Raw genomic sequence first — 17,286 nt, 5'->3', positions numbered from 1 at the left:
CCTGCCCTGGCTCTGCTTGTGGGCCCTATACCTGAGGGCACAGACAGGGCAGAAATGATGAAGCACGTGTTGTCCTCCGATGCAATGGCGGAGCTGGGCATGGGAGTGGGCGGCAGGTGGGAGAGCCAACCACATGGTCATGCCCAGTGGGGCTGTCAGTCTGTCGATGTGTTTGGCACTGATGGTCTGCACTCACCATAACCCCAGAGCAGCCTGAATGTCACAAGCAGGCGGTGACAGGCTGAGGAGGCCACTTGCAGGTGGTCAACAGGGAGTGCCAGTGTCCCTGAATGCCTGGATCCCTGATCTATGCCAGTCCTTGCACCCCAGCTTGTGGCAGGGTCTGTGGGAGTGAGAGGGTGGACCCAGGGATGGTGGGGTGAATAGACAGCAAGGACTGACTCAGTGCCCCGGGCTTGGGGGTGGGGCTCGGGGGTTAGGACTTGTTTCGATTGCTCCTAGACTGACAAAGGGGAAGGGTGTTAGTGACAGCTGAAGGTGAGACAGGGAGGAAAGCAACCAGGCTGGAGGGGCTGTGACACTGGATGGGCCGTCCAGGTGGGGACCCCAGAGGGTCCTGAGAAGAAACGAGGTGAGGCCCCTGCAGTGAGCAGATGCCCACGACTGGTGGTACGTCCTGTGAAGATCTCTGTCCTGGGCAGTGGGGACGAGGGAGGCCAGAGTCCCCACTTGAGCAGCTTCTGTTGTGCAGGTGAGTGGACAGTCGAGTGTTAAGTGCATGTGGCTGGCACAGCATGAAGCGGGGGGGCAGGAGGCCTTGGGAAGAGGCAGCTCTAAGCCCAGGGCTGAGGTGGGAGCAAGGGTCCAGTGTGGGGCACGGACACAGCCACGCTGAGGTGGTGCCCCAAGCCGTGGGCATAGCTGTGCAAAGGCCCTGGGGAAGGACCATGTTGGAGGAACAGAGGAGAGAGGCCTGTGTGTGAGCAAGTGGGCGAGAGGGAGGAGGGGAAGGAAGGGAGGGGATGGGGGAGGTCAGGCAGGGCCTGGTGGGCTGAGGAGAGGATTTGGGCTTTTACCCCCAAGGAGGTGGAACAGGACCAGGTTGCTGTGTGGAGACCTGGACACAGGTGGGAAGGGACCAGGGAGGAGGCTGTGCCCTGGCAGGTGCTGGCCAGACTGTGGCCACAAGCTGCTGGAGATGGTGAAAGACAGCAGATTCTGGATTTGTTCATTTTTGTGTGTGTGGTGAAATGTGCATAACATATTAAGGTGTACAATTCAGTATGTTTTTAGTATGTATACTACGTTGTGCTACCATCATCACTGTTCAGTTCCAGAATTTTCCATCCCCGAAAAGAAGCCCTGTCCCCATCAGCAGTCACCCCCTCTTCCCCCTCCCCAGCCCCTGACAACCAGAAACCCACTCTGTGTCTGTGGGTAGGCCTGTTCTGGACGTTTCCCGTCAGTGGAGTCACACCCTTGTGTGCCCTTCTGTGTCTGCTGCTCTCACTGAGCGTCGTGCTTTCAGGGTCATGTCAGGGCGTCACTCCACTCTGTGCTGAGACGCGCTCCGCGCATGGAGGAAGCCTGCGTGGGGTTTCTGTTCTGCAGTTGGTGGGCGTTTGGGTTGCTTCCACTCTGGCTGTGGTGGCTGGTGCTGTTGTGAACACACGTGTGTAGACTCTCTGGGTAGAGGACTGGATGCGGGGAGAAGGTGGAGCTGAGATTGTGGAAGGGAAATTCAGAAAGTTGGTTCTGTTCCAAGATGCTCCTGTGGGGGTGTTGGGGGACAGAGAAGAGGCAGGTGGACCGAGCCCCAGGCCGGCCCAACCCAGGAGCTCCACCACAGGCCCCTCTCCTGAGGGAGGGAGGCAGTGGCTTGGCTGAGGGCCAGTAGGCCCAGCTGTTGCCAGGACACTGGGGTGGCCTTTGTCGCTGTCAACAATGGCCCCACAGGACTTGGAGGCAGGAGCCCCCAGGCACGCAGAGGCAGACATGCAGACCCTGAGGCGGCAGGCTGCCTGGCCCTGTGTCCCCCGGGGGACCCTGGAAGTGGATTTCCCTCCACCTCTCTACAGGTGAGCATGTGCTGCCCTGTGCCGCCCCCCAGGTTTGCTTCCCACCAACCTCAGTCCTTCATAAAGCCTCCCTGTCCTAACCTGGCTGCTCCCGGCACCCATCCCCTCCCACCCGTGCCTGGCTTGAGACCTGGCAGGAGTCCTTGCAGGTTCACGTGGTTCATGCCTGCACAACACAGCATGCGTGCGTGCACACAGCCGGCAGAGCAGAGGGTCCTGTGAACCCCACGCTGCTGAACCAGTTTCCACGAGGGGCACAGAATACACTCTCCCTTCTCGGGGGGCCGGAAGTCCAAGACCAAGCTGTCTGTCTGCAGGGTTGGGGGGGGTGCTCTTGAGGCCACAAGGGGGCGCCTGTCCCCTGGCCCTCTGGGCTCTGGGGGTGCGGGCGGTCGGTGGCATCCCTTGGCTTGTAAAGGCATCACCCACACTGCCTCCGCATCACGTGACCTTCTCCCCTGCCCGTCCAGATCCCCTGCCTTACTGGGAGTCTGCATCAGGGTCATGTTAGGGCCTTCCTGACCCAGCGTGACCCTTGTTTGGACTGTGCTGGGTCTTTGTTGCTACACGGGCTTCTCGTTACAGCGGGTTCTTTTGCTGTGGAGCACAGGCTCTAGAGTGTTCAGGCTTCACTAGTTGTGACTCCTGGGCTTGAAGACACAGGCTCAGTAGGCACACGGGCTTTAGTTGCCTCACGGCATGTAGGATCTTTCTGGACCAGGGATTGCACATGTGTCTACATTGGCATAGGTGGATTCTTTACCACTGAGCCCCCAGGGAAGCCCCACCCCCTCTGGAGTTACATCTGCTAAGACCTTATCTCCAAATAAGATCACATTCTGAGATTGCAGGTAGACAGGAACTTGGGGGACACCTTCAACCCATTAGAGGATCCATTAAATCATGAACAAACTATAATACTATGCAGCTTTACAAAAAAAGGTGAGCGAGCCCCCTGGGTGCTGCATTTCCAAGAAAAAGCTGTGCCACCTCGATTGAAGCAGGGTCCCACAGGTGTGCAGTGGGACACAGGTGTGTGCAGACACTACTGTGAGGGAATGGACAGCAGTGAGGGCTGGGGGAACAACAGGGAGGGTCAGGGCTGGCAGCCGGGATGGGGGATGAGCTTTTCTCAGGGCTTTATTAAACGCTGGGCTTCCCTGGTGACTGAGCTGGTAAAGAATCCACCTGCAATGCAAGAGACCTGGCTTCCATCCCTCAGTTAGGAAGATCCTCTGGAGGAGGGCATGGAAACCCACTCCAATATTCTTGCCTGGAGAATCCCCATGGTCAGAAGAGCCTGGCGAGCTACAGTCCATGGGGTCGCAAAGAGTCGGACACGACTGAGCAACTAAGCAGAGCACATTTCTTGAAATGCCAGCAGGTCTCTAGATTCTAGACCTAGAAGGCTTCATTTATTAGGAGGAAAACATTTTTCTTTCAGCTGTAATGCAGTGTTTTTATTTTTTGAGGTAATAATTGACACAGACACTTTTCATTGTGTGTTGTTTTAGACTGTTTAAATTCCTTTCCACAAACCACGTGCACTTTGTGGTTCCAGTTCATTTTGTAGCTCAAAAGGGTGGGGCCCGCAACTCCCCTCCCTGCAAGCAGCAAACCCAGCCCACGGCCACTTCCCGAGACCTGTGCCCCAAACACAGCAGGCCACGCTCTCCTCTTTCTGGTTTGCCCTGTGGGGTGAGAACCCCAAGCAGGCACATAGGAGATGGCTTAGTCAGCAGCCCTGCTGGCACCATCTTGGGGTCACAGGCTCATTCCCTGGGGCACCCACGTCCCTGGAGCTAGACTGCCAGGTCACCGCACACTGCTCACCTCTGTCCCCCCGGCAGTGGTGCTGCCAGGATGTCTGGAAGGGGAGCTTTAGTTTTAATGATGCCTCCTTGAGGTGTTAGTGTCACCATCAGCATATTTCCACTTCCCTCGGCTCTGCCGGCCTCAGTTCTTACATCTTCCCCCGCTGCCCCAGGACCTTTGCATGAGCTGCGTGCCTCACATCACTGCTACCTTCTCCTCTGGGAAGCCGCTCTGAGGTGCTCAGCCTGGGAGAGGCTCTGGTACCAGAGGCCCCTGGAACAGGAGGCATAGGTGCTTTAAATGTGAGCCAGTCTTAGAGCCTAGGTGTCCCTGGGGACTTAGAGGAATGGTGAGGGCACTTCCTGGGAGCCTAGGCCTCTCCACACGCTTTTCCTGGATCCCCAGCCCATGGCTCCCAGGTCAGACCAGTCACAGTGAAACCTGGGCCACTCACTCAGCTGTAGCTGAGACCACTTCCTCCCAGTACACTTCCAGGCTAGGGTGGCTTCCTGGAGGAAAGGGCCTGCAGGTCTGTGAGGTTGGACAAGGGACTTAGTAGAGGCAAGAAAAGCAGAAAAGGTGAAGAAGCATTTAAGAGGCTCCTGGGGGTCGGGGAGGATGGGGTAGAGAGGAGGGACTACCAGGGGGCAGCCTCCTGCACCTCTGGCCGGGCCTCTGCCTCTGCACCCGGATGCCAGCAAAGAGGATAGAGGGGCCCAGGGAGGGCAGGGGGGCTGCAAGCTCAGTCTCTCTCCTCCCCCGTCCACAGCGATGACTACCTGTCCCAGGAGGGGCCCCGCTGGACTCCGGCCATTAAGCAGGCCACGCGCTGGAAGTACACGCCCGTGGGACGCGATGCGGCCGGCCAGCTATGTTACACGGGCCTGACCAACTCGGACTCCCGGGAAGCCTGGTACACGCTCCCACGGGCTCCGGACAGCCCGTACCGTGAGGCTTATTCCCGCTGGCACGGATGCTATGGCCACCGGGAGCGCAGCCTGCCTTCGGGTGAGCGCCCGTCCCCTCCCGCTCCTACCTTCCCCCACCGTCCCCAGGCCCGGAAAACAGGTGGGGCCGGAGGTGCGGAGCTGACCCCAACCCCCACCCCGCAGCCTACACCCAGCGTGTGCGGGAGACGGCCTGGTACGACCCCATCATCCCCGCGCAGTACACAGACCCCAGCACTCGGTGGGGAAGCGTGCTGTGGAAGGACAGGCCCATCAGGGGCAAAGAATTCGGTGAGGCCCGGGGCAGGGGGCGGGGCTCGAGGCGGGACCGCCAGGGGGCGGGGCCAGCCGTGACCCGGGTCCTGGCCCCGCCCCGCAGCCGTCAACAGGCACCGCTTCGGGGTGGAACCGCTATGGCGGGCGTCTGACTACGTGCGGTACCTGTCAGCGCCCCAGCGCCCGCGCTACACCGCCCAGAACTACCGGCAGTGGGGCCTGGAACCCTACTGTCCCGCTACCAACCAGCGGCCCCCGCCCGTCTACACACCCAGTCACTGATAAAGATCGTGCTGCTGCCCGACACGGCTCTGCAGGGGCGCAGGCGCCACCACTCCCACCCGCCCTGGGCGTCCGTCCACCTCTGGGGCCGAGGCCTGGGGGCAGTCAGATAAAGGGAGACCCTGGTGACCAAGCTCGAGGCAGAGGCAGACAGACGCCCACTCCGGCCCTGCCCCGGGCCCCAGGCAAACCGCCAAGGCACAGTCCTGGCCCCAGGCAACTCTTTATTCGTGGTCAGCAGTGGCCTGGGCACAGGGGATTGCACTTGGGGACCCCAGCCAGGCACGCTGAGCCTCGCCGCCTCCACGGCCAGGGTTTGGGCCCGGCCCCCCAACCCTGATGTTGGGGCTCCTGGCAGGCTCAGTGACAGCTCTGTCCTCCAGGGCCTGGTGGCACCCGGGAAACCCTTGGCTAGCCAGGGCCGAGCTCCCTGCAGCCCCTGGGCCCAGGACCCTCATATCCAGCCCCACATAACACAAAGCACCCCCATCATCCAGACGGTGGGGGGTGGGTTAGAGTTGGCACTGGAGTACACCAAACCACAAGGATCCCGCCAGTTCCGTGTCCTCCCCTTACCCCAGCAGGGATAAGCTGCTGGGACCTCACCCATTCTGACCTCCACCCACAGCCAGGCAGAGACAGGACAAGGCAGGGGAGGGAGCGGAGGCGCTGCTCCAGACCTCTGGGCATCAGATGTTCACAGTCGAGGTTAATTTACAAAGGGCAAGGGACCACGGGGTGGGGTCAGGGCTAGGCTCCAGGGTCCCCTGCAAGAGAAGGGGTGGGAGTGGGGTTGGGGGGATGGGCTGGCCAGTTCTGGCCCCGCCGTCCCAGACCTACCACCACCCAGGACTGGTTGGGGTTTTTGTGGGGTGGGGGTGCCTACGACTCACATCTCCGAAGGCGGATGGGCCAGACCAGGAGACTGCACAGAGCCAGGGTGGCGGCCACGCCCACACCACCTGTCACGACCACCATCACCCAGTGGTAGAAAGCCACACAGGCTTTGCAGCAGAGCTCCAAGCTGGGGAGGAGCAAGAGGGAGTGAGAGCTATCACTAGGTACCCTCGGCCCCAGGCTGGACCTCCTGCTCCTCTCAGCTGGTGCCCAAGCTTTTCTGGCACTCAGGCCAGGGCCAGGGCTCACCCTCCACCCCTTTATCTCCTCCAACATCTGATACCTCACCCAGTAAGCTCAGCTCTGCCTTCAGTCTATCCTAGACTCCCCATTTGTCCTCCCTCAGGAGCCCTAACCCAGTCCAGCCCAGCACTACCCCCACCACCCTATACCCTAGTCCCCACCCAGTGTTCCCAGCTTCTGCCCCATCTGTCCTTCCAGCAGCCACTAGAGGGCGCAGTGAGCAACTGAGTCAGGCCCACCCCTCCTCTGCCCACAGGGCTCGGAGCCACCCCACCCCAGCCCCAACCCCTGCAGTCATCCTCCCAGGCTGCTGCCCCTGCACAACTTGCGCCATCCCCTCCCTGCCCTGGCCTCCTCACTCTCCAGACACCCAGGCCTTCTCCACTGTTCTTTCAACACACCAGGCCTGGTCCTGCCCCAGGGCCTTTGCACAGGCTCTTCCTCTCCATTTACCTAGAAATCCCTGACATCCCCCAGGTCTTGGATCCCATGTCACCTCAAGGAAGCCCTTCCTGACCTCTTGCCCTAGTCAGGCCTCCCTAAGTGGTGTCCTTCATGCCCTTGTACACATTTATTCATGGGATATTAATGTGCCTGGAACCCTAAGTCCTAAGGGTCTGAATGACAGGGATTCCAGGCTTCCCCACTCCCATCACTCAACCCATCTTTGTGTCGTCAGCGCCCAGCACAGGACACACTGTCCACTCTGAATAAATGGGTGCTTGAAGTGGGGAATAACCTGGTCTCCCTGACTCCGAGGCCACCACCACTGTGCTGGGATCTTCTGTCGGTCATGGAACCCACAGACTGCGGGCAGTGCCTGGCATACAGCATAGGCTTGGCACACCTTACTAGACATGACAACGGCTGGGTGGGGTACTCACGAGCAGGGGTGCAGGCTCTGGATGGCCATAACTGCCAGCCCATTGGCCACCTTGTCTGAGAAGCTCATGGCGCCATACACGAATGCTCCACTGTGCTGGGGGGACAGAGGCAGGGGGCTCAGCACCCCAGGCCTCGGCCCCGGTCCCCAGCCTCAACCCGGCCCCTCTCAGCAGCCCTACCGTGTGAGGGCCAATGAGGTCAGCCGTCATGGCCAACGAGGTGACCAGGATGGTGGCACAGCCCATGCCCAGCAACACAGCCGCCACATACACAGCCATGCCCAGCTCCTCTGCCAGCGCCACCCAGGCTGCAAAGGCCAGGATCACCAGGAGGCCCACGAAGTAGGTCATCTGCAGAGCACCCAGCCCGGCATCAGGCCCACCTCATTGGGCAGGCCTGAGCTGGACACCAGCCGTTTCTGGTTTCCAATCCAGCCCCCAGCCCCAGCAAACAAGAGGACTGAGTTGGGTCATCCCTAAGGAGCCCCCAAATCTGACCTCAGAGAATTCCAAGGTTCTGAGTCTGCTGATACTGAGTGATCCATGGAGCGCATGTTCTACAGCTAAGCAGTCTGTCATGGCTGCCACTAGAGACTGGTGGCTACTCATGTCTCAACACGAGTTAATAAAGGAAATCAAGTGAAGTGTTTGGTTCCTCAGTCATACCTGCCACCCCCACTCCTGACCTCTAGAGGGCTGTGGGTGGACACAGGGTGCTCAAAGCCCAGATTCTACAACTCGTTACCCATCTTGGGGTTCCTCCAGGATGTGGGTGCCCTGTCCAGAGTTGCCCAGATTCTGGGGGCACCCCCCCTCCCCACCTGCCCACTCACATTCCTCCCGATGCACTTGTTCACTGGCTTCATGAGGAAGGAGGAGCAGAAACCGCTAAGGTACATCACCAGTGGGATGGTGGCGATGAACCTCTGTGGGGTGGAGAGGGCGCAAGCACATCAGGCCCTGCTCAGCAGGCTCAGGGACCCCTGCCCCAGCCTGCCCGCCTGGCTCACCTTGGGCAGGTGGAGGGAGTAGGTGAGGTACATGGTTATGTACGTCTGGGACAGGTTCACAATGAGCCTCGTGCTCATGTACAGCAGGCCAACCTAGGAACACAGAGGGAGCATGCGGCCAAGGGGACAGGGTGGCAAGTCAGGATGAGTCACCCTGCAGCTTGCCACCCTGAAGCTGGCACCTGACCATTAGTAGTGACCACCTAGCTGGTCAGGTGGAGGAGATAGCAGGGATCTAGTAGTAATGTCTGTCCTGGGTGTGGACTGGGGAAGGGGTACATTTGCTCTAGTGTCTGCCGTCCCTGCCTGCAGCCCCACACAGCGAGGGCCCTGGTGGGGGAGGAGCATAAACCCCAACCTTCTTTGACCCCCCTCCCCGCCGCTGTCATACCTGATAAAAGGCCGGCTCTCGAAGCCAGTGTTTCCAGAGCAGCAAGGGCTGGGCAGTAGAGGGAGCCAACAGGGGGCTGTGTTCACCGGGCTCCTCCACCTGCCGCCGGCGCCCCTCCCTGGTGCCCAGGTGGAACAGCAGTGAGAAGACAGCTCCGACACCCACCACCAGCAGGGAGAGGTTCTGGGGACCGGGTAGGAGAGGGGTCAGCAGTGACACTTGGCCCGAACCCTGAGTTCAGGACCTTGGAAACACCTCTCCCAGCCCCCCCAGCTCACCCGGAACACTGGCACATCCTGGACCCCTAGTTGGTCGCTGACATCCTCGGTGGGGCCGGTGGATGAGCCCTGCAGGTGTAGCAGAAGCCAGGCAGCTCCATAGACGGTGATGTTGGCCACCACAGTGAAGGCGTACCTGCGGGACAGTCAGGCCTCAGAGAGGCCGCCCAGAAGCCACACAACCGCTTCCTTCCCAGGCGGCCACCCAGTCAGAGATGCTGGCCATACCTGGGGAAGTCCTGGCCACATGATGTCAGCCACCAACACATCAGGTAGTCCCTGGAAAGCCTCTGCTGGCCTCAGTTTCCCCAGCCTCCATATTATCAGACTTCCTGCTCTGAACCAAGACTCCACCACAAGGTCCTGCCTGCCCAGGGCCCAGAGTGCAGAGATTCCGCGAAGCAGGGCCAAGTCAAGGCTGCACCCCAGAGACCTGAGAAGCTGAGATACTTAGAAACCCTGGGCTTCTGCTGAGCAGAATCACCCGGGCCCGCACCTGCCTGCAGACCCTGAGCCCTGTCCCCCAGGGCCTCGCCACATAAGGAGCCTCTGGGTCTCACTGAGACTCCATTTCCCTTTCTGAAAGTGAAAACAAGAACACCCCCAGAGTCACGAGACAGGCTTGGTAAAGCTCTTGTGGGTAGAAAGCACCCAGAGCTTGAGCTCTATGAGCCCAGCCCGCCCCCCTCAGCTGGGGCCTTTGGGGGCCCCGGTCATTGGGCAATCCCCCGATGCCGTTAGTGCCTGCAGCTCCCAGCCCTAATGGGGAACTGGGCCATGGACAGGCGGAGCCTCATGACCAGCATTCATGCCTGAACGGCCACCTGCAGGAGCGACATCCCTCCTGCCCAACAGTCACTTCCTGATCCCCGCTCCCCCTACATAGGCCCTGCTGCGCTCAAACCCTCTCCCTGGGCACATGTCAATCAACCTCCCGGGCTTGTCCTGAGAGTGAAAGATGGTTTCCTGTGCTCACACACAGCAAGGGTTCTAAAGGGCTCCTGCTACCACTGCACCTAGAATCACCACCTTTAAGCAAGTCAGTGGGTGGTCTGGGGGCCAGCTGTACCCACATGTGACAGGCAGGATGCTAAGATGCCCAGAGATCCCCCTGCCCTGCTTCCTCTCTGTCTAACCCCCTCCCCTTGGGGAACGGAACCTATGAATACAATGGGATGTCAGGCCATGTTAAGATAACATCCTATGGCAAAGATCAAGGGATTTTGCAGATGTAATTAAGACAGACTATCCTGGGTAGGCCTCCTGGAGAAGGAAATGGCAACCCACTCCAGTATCCTTGCCCGGAAAATTCCATGGATAGAGGTGTCTGGCTTACAGTTCATGGGGTCGCAAAGAGTCGGACATGACTGAGTGACTGAGCACATCCTGGGTGGGCCTGACCTAATTAAGTGACCCTCAGAAAGAAGGCTCACACTGTCCCTGAGATCAGAGACTCTCGTGCTGGCCACAAAGCAGTAGCAAACCCCAGGACTTCTAAAAGGAAGCAAACACAGCAAACGATGACAACGTAAGCGGGGCAGAGGGAGCTGAAACCTCAGCCGACACCTCAACTGCAGCCTCAAGCCTGAAGCTGAGAACCCAGCTAAGCTAAGCCAGACTCCTCACCTGCCAGAACTGTGAGGCAGTCTATATGTGCTGTCTGAAGCCGCTGATGCGGTGCTATTTGTTACGCAGCAACAGCTGAATGATACACTGATTGACAATGTCCATTCTGGGGCTGAGACCCAGAGCCACACAGCCAAGCAGAGCTCAGACGTGGTAGGTTGCCCTGGGCCCCCTGCCCCACCCTGCCCTGCCCCAAAGGTGGTACCTCAGAGCTGTGAGCTCCACCTTCTCATGGTCGTTGGTGACGAGCTCTGGGATGAGGCTGAGGTGGGCGATTTGTGTAGCAGCCCAGCCGAACTGGAAGATCACAATGAAGGGCCCGTAGTAGAGGAGGGCGGCCCACTCAGGCGTGGAGGCCCCGCAGCCCAGGCAGGGGCTGAAGATGAAGGGGAAGGACAGCAGGACACAGATGGTGCCTGTGAACAAGCAGAGTGGGGACGGCACATTGCAGGGCCTTCCCACACTGGCCCTGGGCTCCCCAGGTGACTGGGTGGGGCCAAAACCCAGACACAGACAAGCTTACACAGTGAGTGAGGGTCAGAGGCCCAGGGCTCCCTGGGCTTACAGCCCTGTGACAGATAGGGAAACTAAAGCAGAGAGATCTAGGGGTCCGCCTGAGGACACACACCCAAACAGGACAGAGGAGCTGGGCCTCCCCATCCAGGCTACCTGCCCCTGTGTGTGGAGTAGGTCACATGCCGTACCCACGTGGGGGCAGGGGCAGGTGATGAGGGGCAGGAATGGGGGGCCCCATGCCAGCTCAGGACTCCCCAAGCTCGCCCCCTAGGTGACAGCTCGAGAAACTGAAGCAGAGCTTGAGGCCATGCAGCAGGTTGAAAGAGCACTGCGGGGTCCCCTGCGGAAGCGCCCACCACTTCCCCTTCCTACCTCCCCACCAAGGACTTTTCCTCCCGGGTCCTACCAGGTGATGCTGGGTGGGGCTGGTTGGACCCTGCCCTCCCTGAACCCTAGTGTCCCCATCAGCCCATGAGGGGGCCTCTTCCTGGAAAATACCCTAATTCCTCAGAACAAGCACAGGTCCTTCTCAAGGCCTCAAAGGCCCTGCCCTCCCCTCCTCCCCCTTCCTCCCCTCAGCTCACTCTGCTCCAGGTACTGGGGCCTCTAGCTGCTCCTCCTGCCCCAGGGCCTTTGCACCATCTGTGCCCTCTGCCTGGAATGCTTCTCCCCACAGCATCTGAGCAAGACCCACTCCTCTCCATCGCCTGGGACTCAGCTCAAATGTCACCTCCTCCAAAAGGCTCCCCCCGTCCCCCGCCACCAGCTCCATTGCCAGCAGTCCCCTCCCCACCCTGACACTGTCTGTACCCTGCTTTCTCTTCTTCACGTCCCTTAGCACTCACAGGAATTCTTCGTCTGTCTGTCTGACGGTGGTTAACAGGTCTCTCCAAGTCACTTCTGTGTCCCTGGCACCCATTACAGAGCCTGGCACACCAAGATCTTTTCAATGAGTGAATAATAACAGTGGCCTCTGTTTACAGCCCAAAGCAGGACATGTTATTATTAACCCCATCTCCTGATGAGGAAACTGAGGCCCACAGAGTGAACTATGGAGCTAAGAGTCCGGCCCTCCACCCTTCTCCTCCCATCCCCGGAGGGCCCAGAGTCAGACTTCCGTTCTTCCTCTTTCCTGCCCTGGCTCGGGCTCTGGAGGTGACCTCATCCTCCAGACCCTGGGCCCGCCCCCGCAGTCCAGGGATTGGGAACTGAAACCAAAATCACCCTTGCTATTTCTCTGGAACTGGTGCCTGGGAGGGGCACCCCGGGCAGATGCCTGGAGGTCTGGTGGCCACTCAAGGCCAGACAGGAACTGTAGCCTCTGGTCAGAAGAATGTGCTGCTCTGGCCAGACTCTACCCTGCCACTGCTTGGGTAGTTAACCATTGTCAGTGCCCCAGGCTGCCTGGCTGCCGGACTTTGGGCAAATGACTTTACATCTCTGGGCCTTTGCCTACATTACCTTGTGGGGTAATGAAAATATCCCACAAGATGGGTATGAGGATTAAGAGTTAATGTGTGAAATTGGGAGCTCCTACTACTCTGAGCCACTTCCTGTCTCAGCAACTTCAAAGCCATGAGACTTCACACCTTTGCAAATGCTGTTTCAACTACTTGGAATGCTGCCCCATAAGCACACACTCTTATTCATCCTCCAAAACCCCAAAGCTAATGCCCCCTCCAGTGCTCTGCTTCTTCCTTATGAAGTCCAGTCTACTCACCTGCCCCAGCCTGGACCCCAGAGGAGTATCCATGTCTTGCTCTCTGGGTCCTCCATGGGCTAGAAGGGGAGCCCAGATGCTCATCAAGGTGAACATTGAGTCCATCCCCACTACCCACAGATTCAGGGGCGAAATAGAGTGGAAGTGGACACTTGCCAGGAGTCGGCACACGAGATCCCACCCATGACAAGGTCATGAGGGAGAAAACCTGACAGGGAAGACAGATCAGGTTTTCAGGGGTTTCGAAAAGGCCAGTTCACGAGATCCCACCCATGACAAGGTCATGAGGAGAAAACCTGACAGGCGAGGCGGATCAGGTTTTCAGGGATTCCAAAAAGCTGCCCCCGGCGCTCACCTTAAAGATGATATCTGTCTTTCTGATGCTTGCTTCAAAAGACTATTCCCTAATTTCTGTGACACAGGCAGAAGGCCTTCCCCAATCTCTTTCCAAATAAGAATCAATTTAGAACTTGTCAATAAGTTTCCTGGGTGGTGGTATTTTATGAGATTATCCAGAGCAAAAGGAGTGTTTTAATTTAAACTCCTTTGCTGGTATTTTAGTTTTAGTTTGTTTGGCAAATGCGTTTATACCCTTGGTACTAATATGCATGATTGCTCATAATACCCTAATCATAAAATAGCATAAAGAACCTGATCATATAAAGGCCCTAGTAGACATAGAGCCCTTTGGGGAGTGAGGAAGTCCTATTAAGAAAACATAAGAAAAATTATTCTAAAAGTGGTTATTGGGTTAATGTTTGCTTGCTGTGTTTTGCTTGCTGTGTTTTTGCTTTTAATGTGCTAAGGTTGTGTTATAGAAACCATTGTTAATATAGTTAAAGATCTAGAAAAATAAGAGCTTAGCCCTAGTGTGGTACCAATGAGATGGTTGTTAATTGTCAGCCAGGAGTGCTAGGCAGAGGCTGCCTCACCAAAGTCGCAGAGTCAGTCTGGGGTAAACTTCTTAGATAAACGCAACTGACAACTTCTGCAGAAGGATTAATTTTTATGTTAACAAGGTTATACTTCTAGTCTGTACTGTTGGCCTATGAGATTGCTACCTTTCAGTTAAGGTCACCATAGAAACAGAAAATAGGTTTACATTCACCTGACTTGCATAAAATGTTAATAGGCCCCAAGGCCAGAAGATAATGTACAAGACCCTCATAAACAAAGAAGTATGCAGAAAACACCCTGGTTTCGTGAAGAACAAGCTGATGTAATGTTAAACTATCTTCCCCTTAGAAATGTACTAATTTAGGGTACAAAAGCCACGGTAAAAAATAAAGCATTGCCAGACTCTGCTGCACCCCCCGTCTGGTCACTCTCTCTCTCTCTCTCTCTCCCTCACAGACTTGGCCCTATCAGGGCTGGTCTCACGTGTCTTCTCTCTCTCTCGCCGATGCCGTTCATCCTGAGGGTGCCCCCTGGATCCTGCTGGGGCTGGACCCCAGCAGACACTGTGGCCAAGGTGACCTTCATTCAAGTCACCTTCTCAGGCCTCACAAGAGGCCACCCTGGCTTCCTCTCCCCACAGATCTTCCTGGATATTCCTATATGCTAACCCCAAGGCAGGGGGAGGGTGCAGGTAGATGCCTTGATATCTGGTTGGGGCACCCATGCCCCACACCTGTTTTGCCTAAACACAAAGCCTTCAGTTTAGGGGACTTAGATTTTGGTCTGGGGTCAGGAGAGACCCTCACTGAAGCTCGGCCCTCTGGTTACAAAAGGGGAGTCGGGGCTGCTACTAGGTCCCATCTCAGGGCCTTTGAACAGGCAGCATCCACTGCCAGGGCCACCTACCCACCGCGGGCTCCATCTCCTTAGAAGGGTCTCATCTGTCCATCCCAGAAAACAAAAAGAGTCCTCACACCTCTTTGGCCCAGGAACGACCTTTTTGTTGTGTGTGTCAACAAGCCTACCCAACTATTATGAACAAAATTGCATTCGAGATTGCGGGTTCGGCTCTGTAAGCGATCCCAATGCGAGCCCGCGGAGGGACACCTCCGTCTGTGATCTGAGTCACCTGCCTGTACCTGCTCCCCTTCCTGGCTGCTCATCTAACAGCCTGAGCTGTGTCAGTGTCTAAGAAACCTGAAATACAGCCCCGAGCTGCTGCAAACATAGCAACACTGGCCACCGGCAGGCAACCTGGAGGTCTGCTGAACCTTGCAAATATGTTACTCATAAGGGCCAGGGGTAAATAACTGCCTCTTCAGTCACTGTTCCCAGGGGCAGGGAGATACTAGCCAGCCCTCCTGGCTCTTGAAAAGCTGCCACCCTGAATTCTCATAAGTGGCCGGATTCCTGGCTTTGCTTCCTGAAATGCCTGGCGTGCCCCAAGTGCCAGGATGCAGCTAGTACTTCTGCCAGGGAGAGAACAGTAGGCAAAGTGGCCCGCAGCTAATCTCAGGGCCCAGGGTCCAGGCAGGCAGAGGAGGGACTCCAAGAGCTGGGCCTTATCAGGGGTGTGCACTGGGGAGGGTACTCCTGCCCCTGTGACACCTACCTCCTCCCCTGGCAGACAGCTCTCTAGTCCAGGCAACTCCCCCAGAAGGAACAGAGGGTAACCCCGTAATCTTCTCTGCAGAACCCCATCCCATCGGCTGGACAAGCATAGAACCCTGACCTTTCTGGCTCACCTGGCCCACAACCCAGTTCCCAGGGCAGCTCCCCAAAGTCACCAATTGCCATGTTGCCCGAGATGGGGCAGAAAACAGACGGACAAAGTGCACTGAGGGGACAGAGAGTGACACGGGGCTCTAGGCCACCTAACTCAGAGTGTCATCGGCAGTCACTCTCATAGACGGAGAGAAGTCAGGCCAGACCAGACAGACTGACAGGGGAGGCACCGGCAGGAAGATCCAACCCAGAGACGGTTCAGGGTGCCCCTGAGCGTCAGACAGATGAAGAAAAGTGACACTAGAGGGTCACACCCAGAGTCACGTGGAGGAGGCTCCACAGGTCAGCCAGCAGCCATCAGACAGACAGACAGACAAAGGGTACAGAGCAGTTAAGCGGACCGATGGGAAGGCTCATGGGCTGGAGAGATAGAGGACTGAGCAGTGGGACAGAGGAGCCGGCAGTCGGATGAGGGAAGCGGGACCGGGGCTTACCGACCAGGTGCCAGGCCTTGCGCGGGCCGAAGCGGGCGCAGCGGCCTGCGGCGCGGTCAGCCTCAAAGCCCACCAGGGGCGTGCACAGCCCGTCGGCCACCTGGCCGAGCAGCAGCAGCAGGCCGGCGCCGCGCGAGCTGTAGGCGCGCACCGAGTGCAGGTAGAGCAGCAGGTAGGTGAACCACATGGACGCGCACAGGTCATTGAGGAAGTGGCCCACAGCGTAGCTCAGCCGCGCGACCAGGGACAGCGGTCGCGGGGGCGCTCCGGCTCCGGCCGCCGGGGGCCCCGGGCCCATGGCGGCGCTCCGGGCTCGGCCTGTCCGTCCGGCGCTGGCAGACTGGACCCCTGAGCCGGACTGTCCGCGTCCAATCCTCCCGGTTGCGCCTCTCCCCTCCGCCCCACCCCGCCGAGCGCTTTTACAGCGGCGGTCCTGGTGGACCTAGGACTACCTCGGGCGGGGCGGGGAATCGCGGGAGTGGCGTCCACTCTCGCCAATGGGAGCCGCAAGCCGGAGAAGGCAAGCCAATCATCACGAAGAGGGGGCGTGACCCGGGGGGCAAATGGGCTCTCGGTGCCGGGCGCCAGCGGGTTCCGCCCCGCCGGGGCTGCGGGGTCCTAGCGCCTACCGGCTCTATCATCGGTTTGCGGACCCCCTCCCACGCAGGTGGAGGGCTGCCCCTAATCAGACTCGCGCCTTAAGACCCACGCCGTTTCAATCTGCCCGCAAGTTTACGAGGCCTCTTGTGGGCCAGAGAGGACGGAGTAGGCTGGGGACGCGGGTGGGTGGAAGAGCGGTCTGAGTCCGACCTCGCTTGGGGCCCGGTGATTTCCTGGCCTGGAGAGACCCAGTCCGACGCAGAGAGAACACATTAGTTCTAATTAATTAGTTATTAACGATAATGGGGATGATCAAAATATTAACACCAGCTGGCATTTATGAGCGCTGATCGTGCCAAGCGCCCACGTGGATTTTCTCCTCCCAGCAGAGCAGGAGGCGGAGCAAGTCTCCAATTTCACAGGCGAGACATCGCCTTGGAGCTCCTCGTGAGTCAGGTGCATGCGACTCTGAGGCCAGCGCTCTGAACTCCTCTCCATCCTCCTTCCAACGCCTACCCTCACCACCCCCCCACCCGCGCACCCCTCGCCACGATTGGGTCATCGCGCACACAATTTCAAGTTCCTCCAAGCGTTGGGTGCAGTTCCCTCTGGCCTCCGGGCCTCCACCAGCAGTGGTTTAAAACCT

At 58.3% G+C, this 17,286-nt stretch overlaps 2 protein-coding genes across 4 annotated transcripts; one reads left to right on the top strand and one right to left on the bottom strand.

Annotated features, from left to right (window-relative positions):
- Positions 1-139: 139 nt before the first annotated feature.
- Positions 140-5,378, top strand: C9H19orf71 (chromosome 9 C19orf71 homolog). 2 transcript variants are annotated; one of them, XM_043912010.1, is made up of 4 exons: positions 140-712; positions 4,624-4,862; positions 4,967-5,092; positions 5,181-5,378. In XM_043912010.1, exons 1-4 carry the CDS (start codon positions 615-617, stop codon positions 5,357-5,359), a joined length of 642 nt encoding a protein of 213 aa, XP_043767945.1. In that variant the 5' UTR covers positions 140-614; the 3' UTR covers positions 5,360-5,378. The 2 variants fall into 2 exon arrangements, with proteins under 2 accessions (XP_043767945.1, XP_043767944.1); XM_043912009.1 differs by having other exon boundaries at positions 140-2,039.
- Positions 3,405-16,486, bottom strand: MFSD12 (major facilitator superfamily domain containing 12). 2 transcript variants are annotated; one of them, XM_043912000.1, is made up of 10 exons: positions 16,041-16,486; positions 10,894-11,104; positions 9,063-9,198; positions 8,785-8,967; positions 8,394-8,486; positions 8,217-8,309; positions 7,564-7,734; positions 7,384-7,478; positions 6,253-6,383; positions 3,405-4,127 (listed from the first exon to the last, which is right to left on the bottom strand). In XM_043912000.1, exons 1-10 carry the CDS (start codon positions 16,336-16,338, stop codon positions 4,003-4,005), a joined length of 1,536 nt encoding a protein of 511 aa, XP_043767935.1. In that variant the 5' UTR covers positions 16,339-16,486; the 3' UTR covers positions 3,405-4,002. The 2 variants fall into 2 exon arrangements, with proteins under 2 accessions (XP_043767935.1, XP_043767936.1); XM_043912001.1 differs by lacking the exon at positions 3,405-4,127 and adding an exon at positions 5,571-6,126 and having other exon boundaries at positions 16,041-16,483.
- Positions 16,487-17,286: the final 800 nt, after the last annotated feature.

The sequence above is a fragment of the Cervus elaphus genome, chromosome 9 (genome assembly GCF_910594005.1).
Source record: "Cervus elaphus chromosome 9, mCerEla1.1, whole genome shotgun sequence".
NCBI classification, from domain to species: domain Eukaryota; kingdom Metazoa; phylum Chordata; class Mammalia; order Artiodactyla; family Cervidae; genus Cervus; species Cervus elaphus.
The sequence above is the reverse complement of the archived record's forward strand: the minus strand, read 5'-3'. Positions and strand labels throughout refer to the sequence as shown.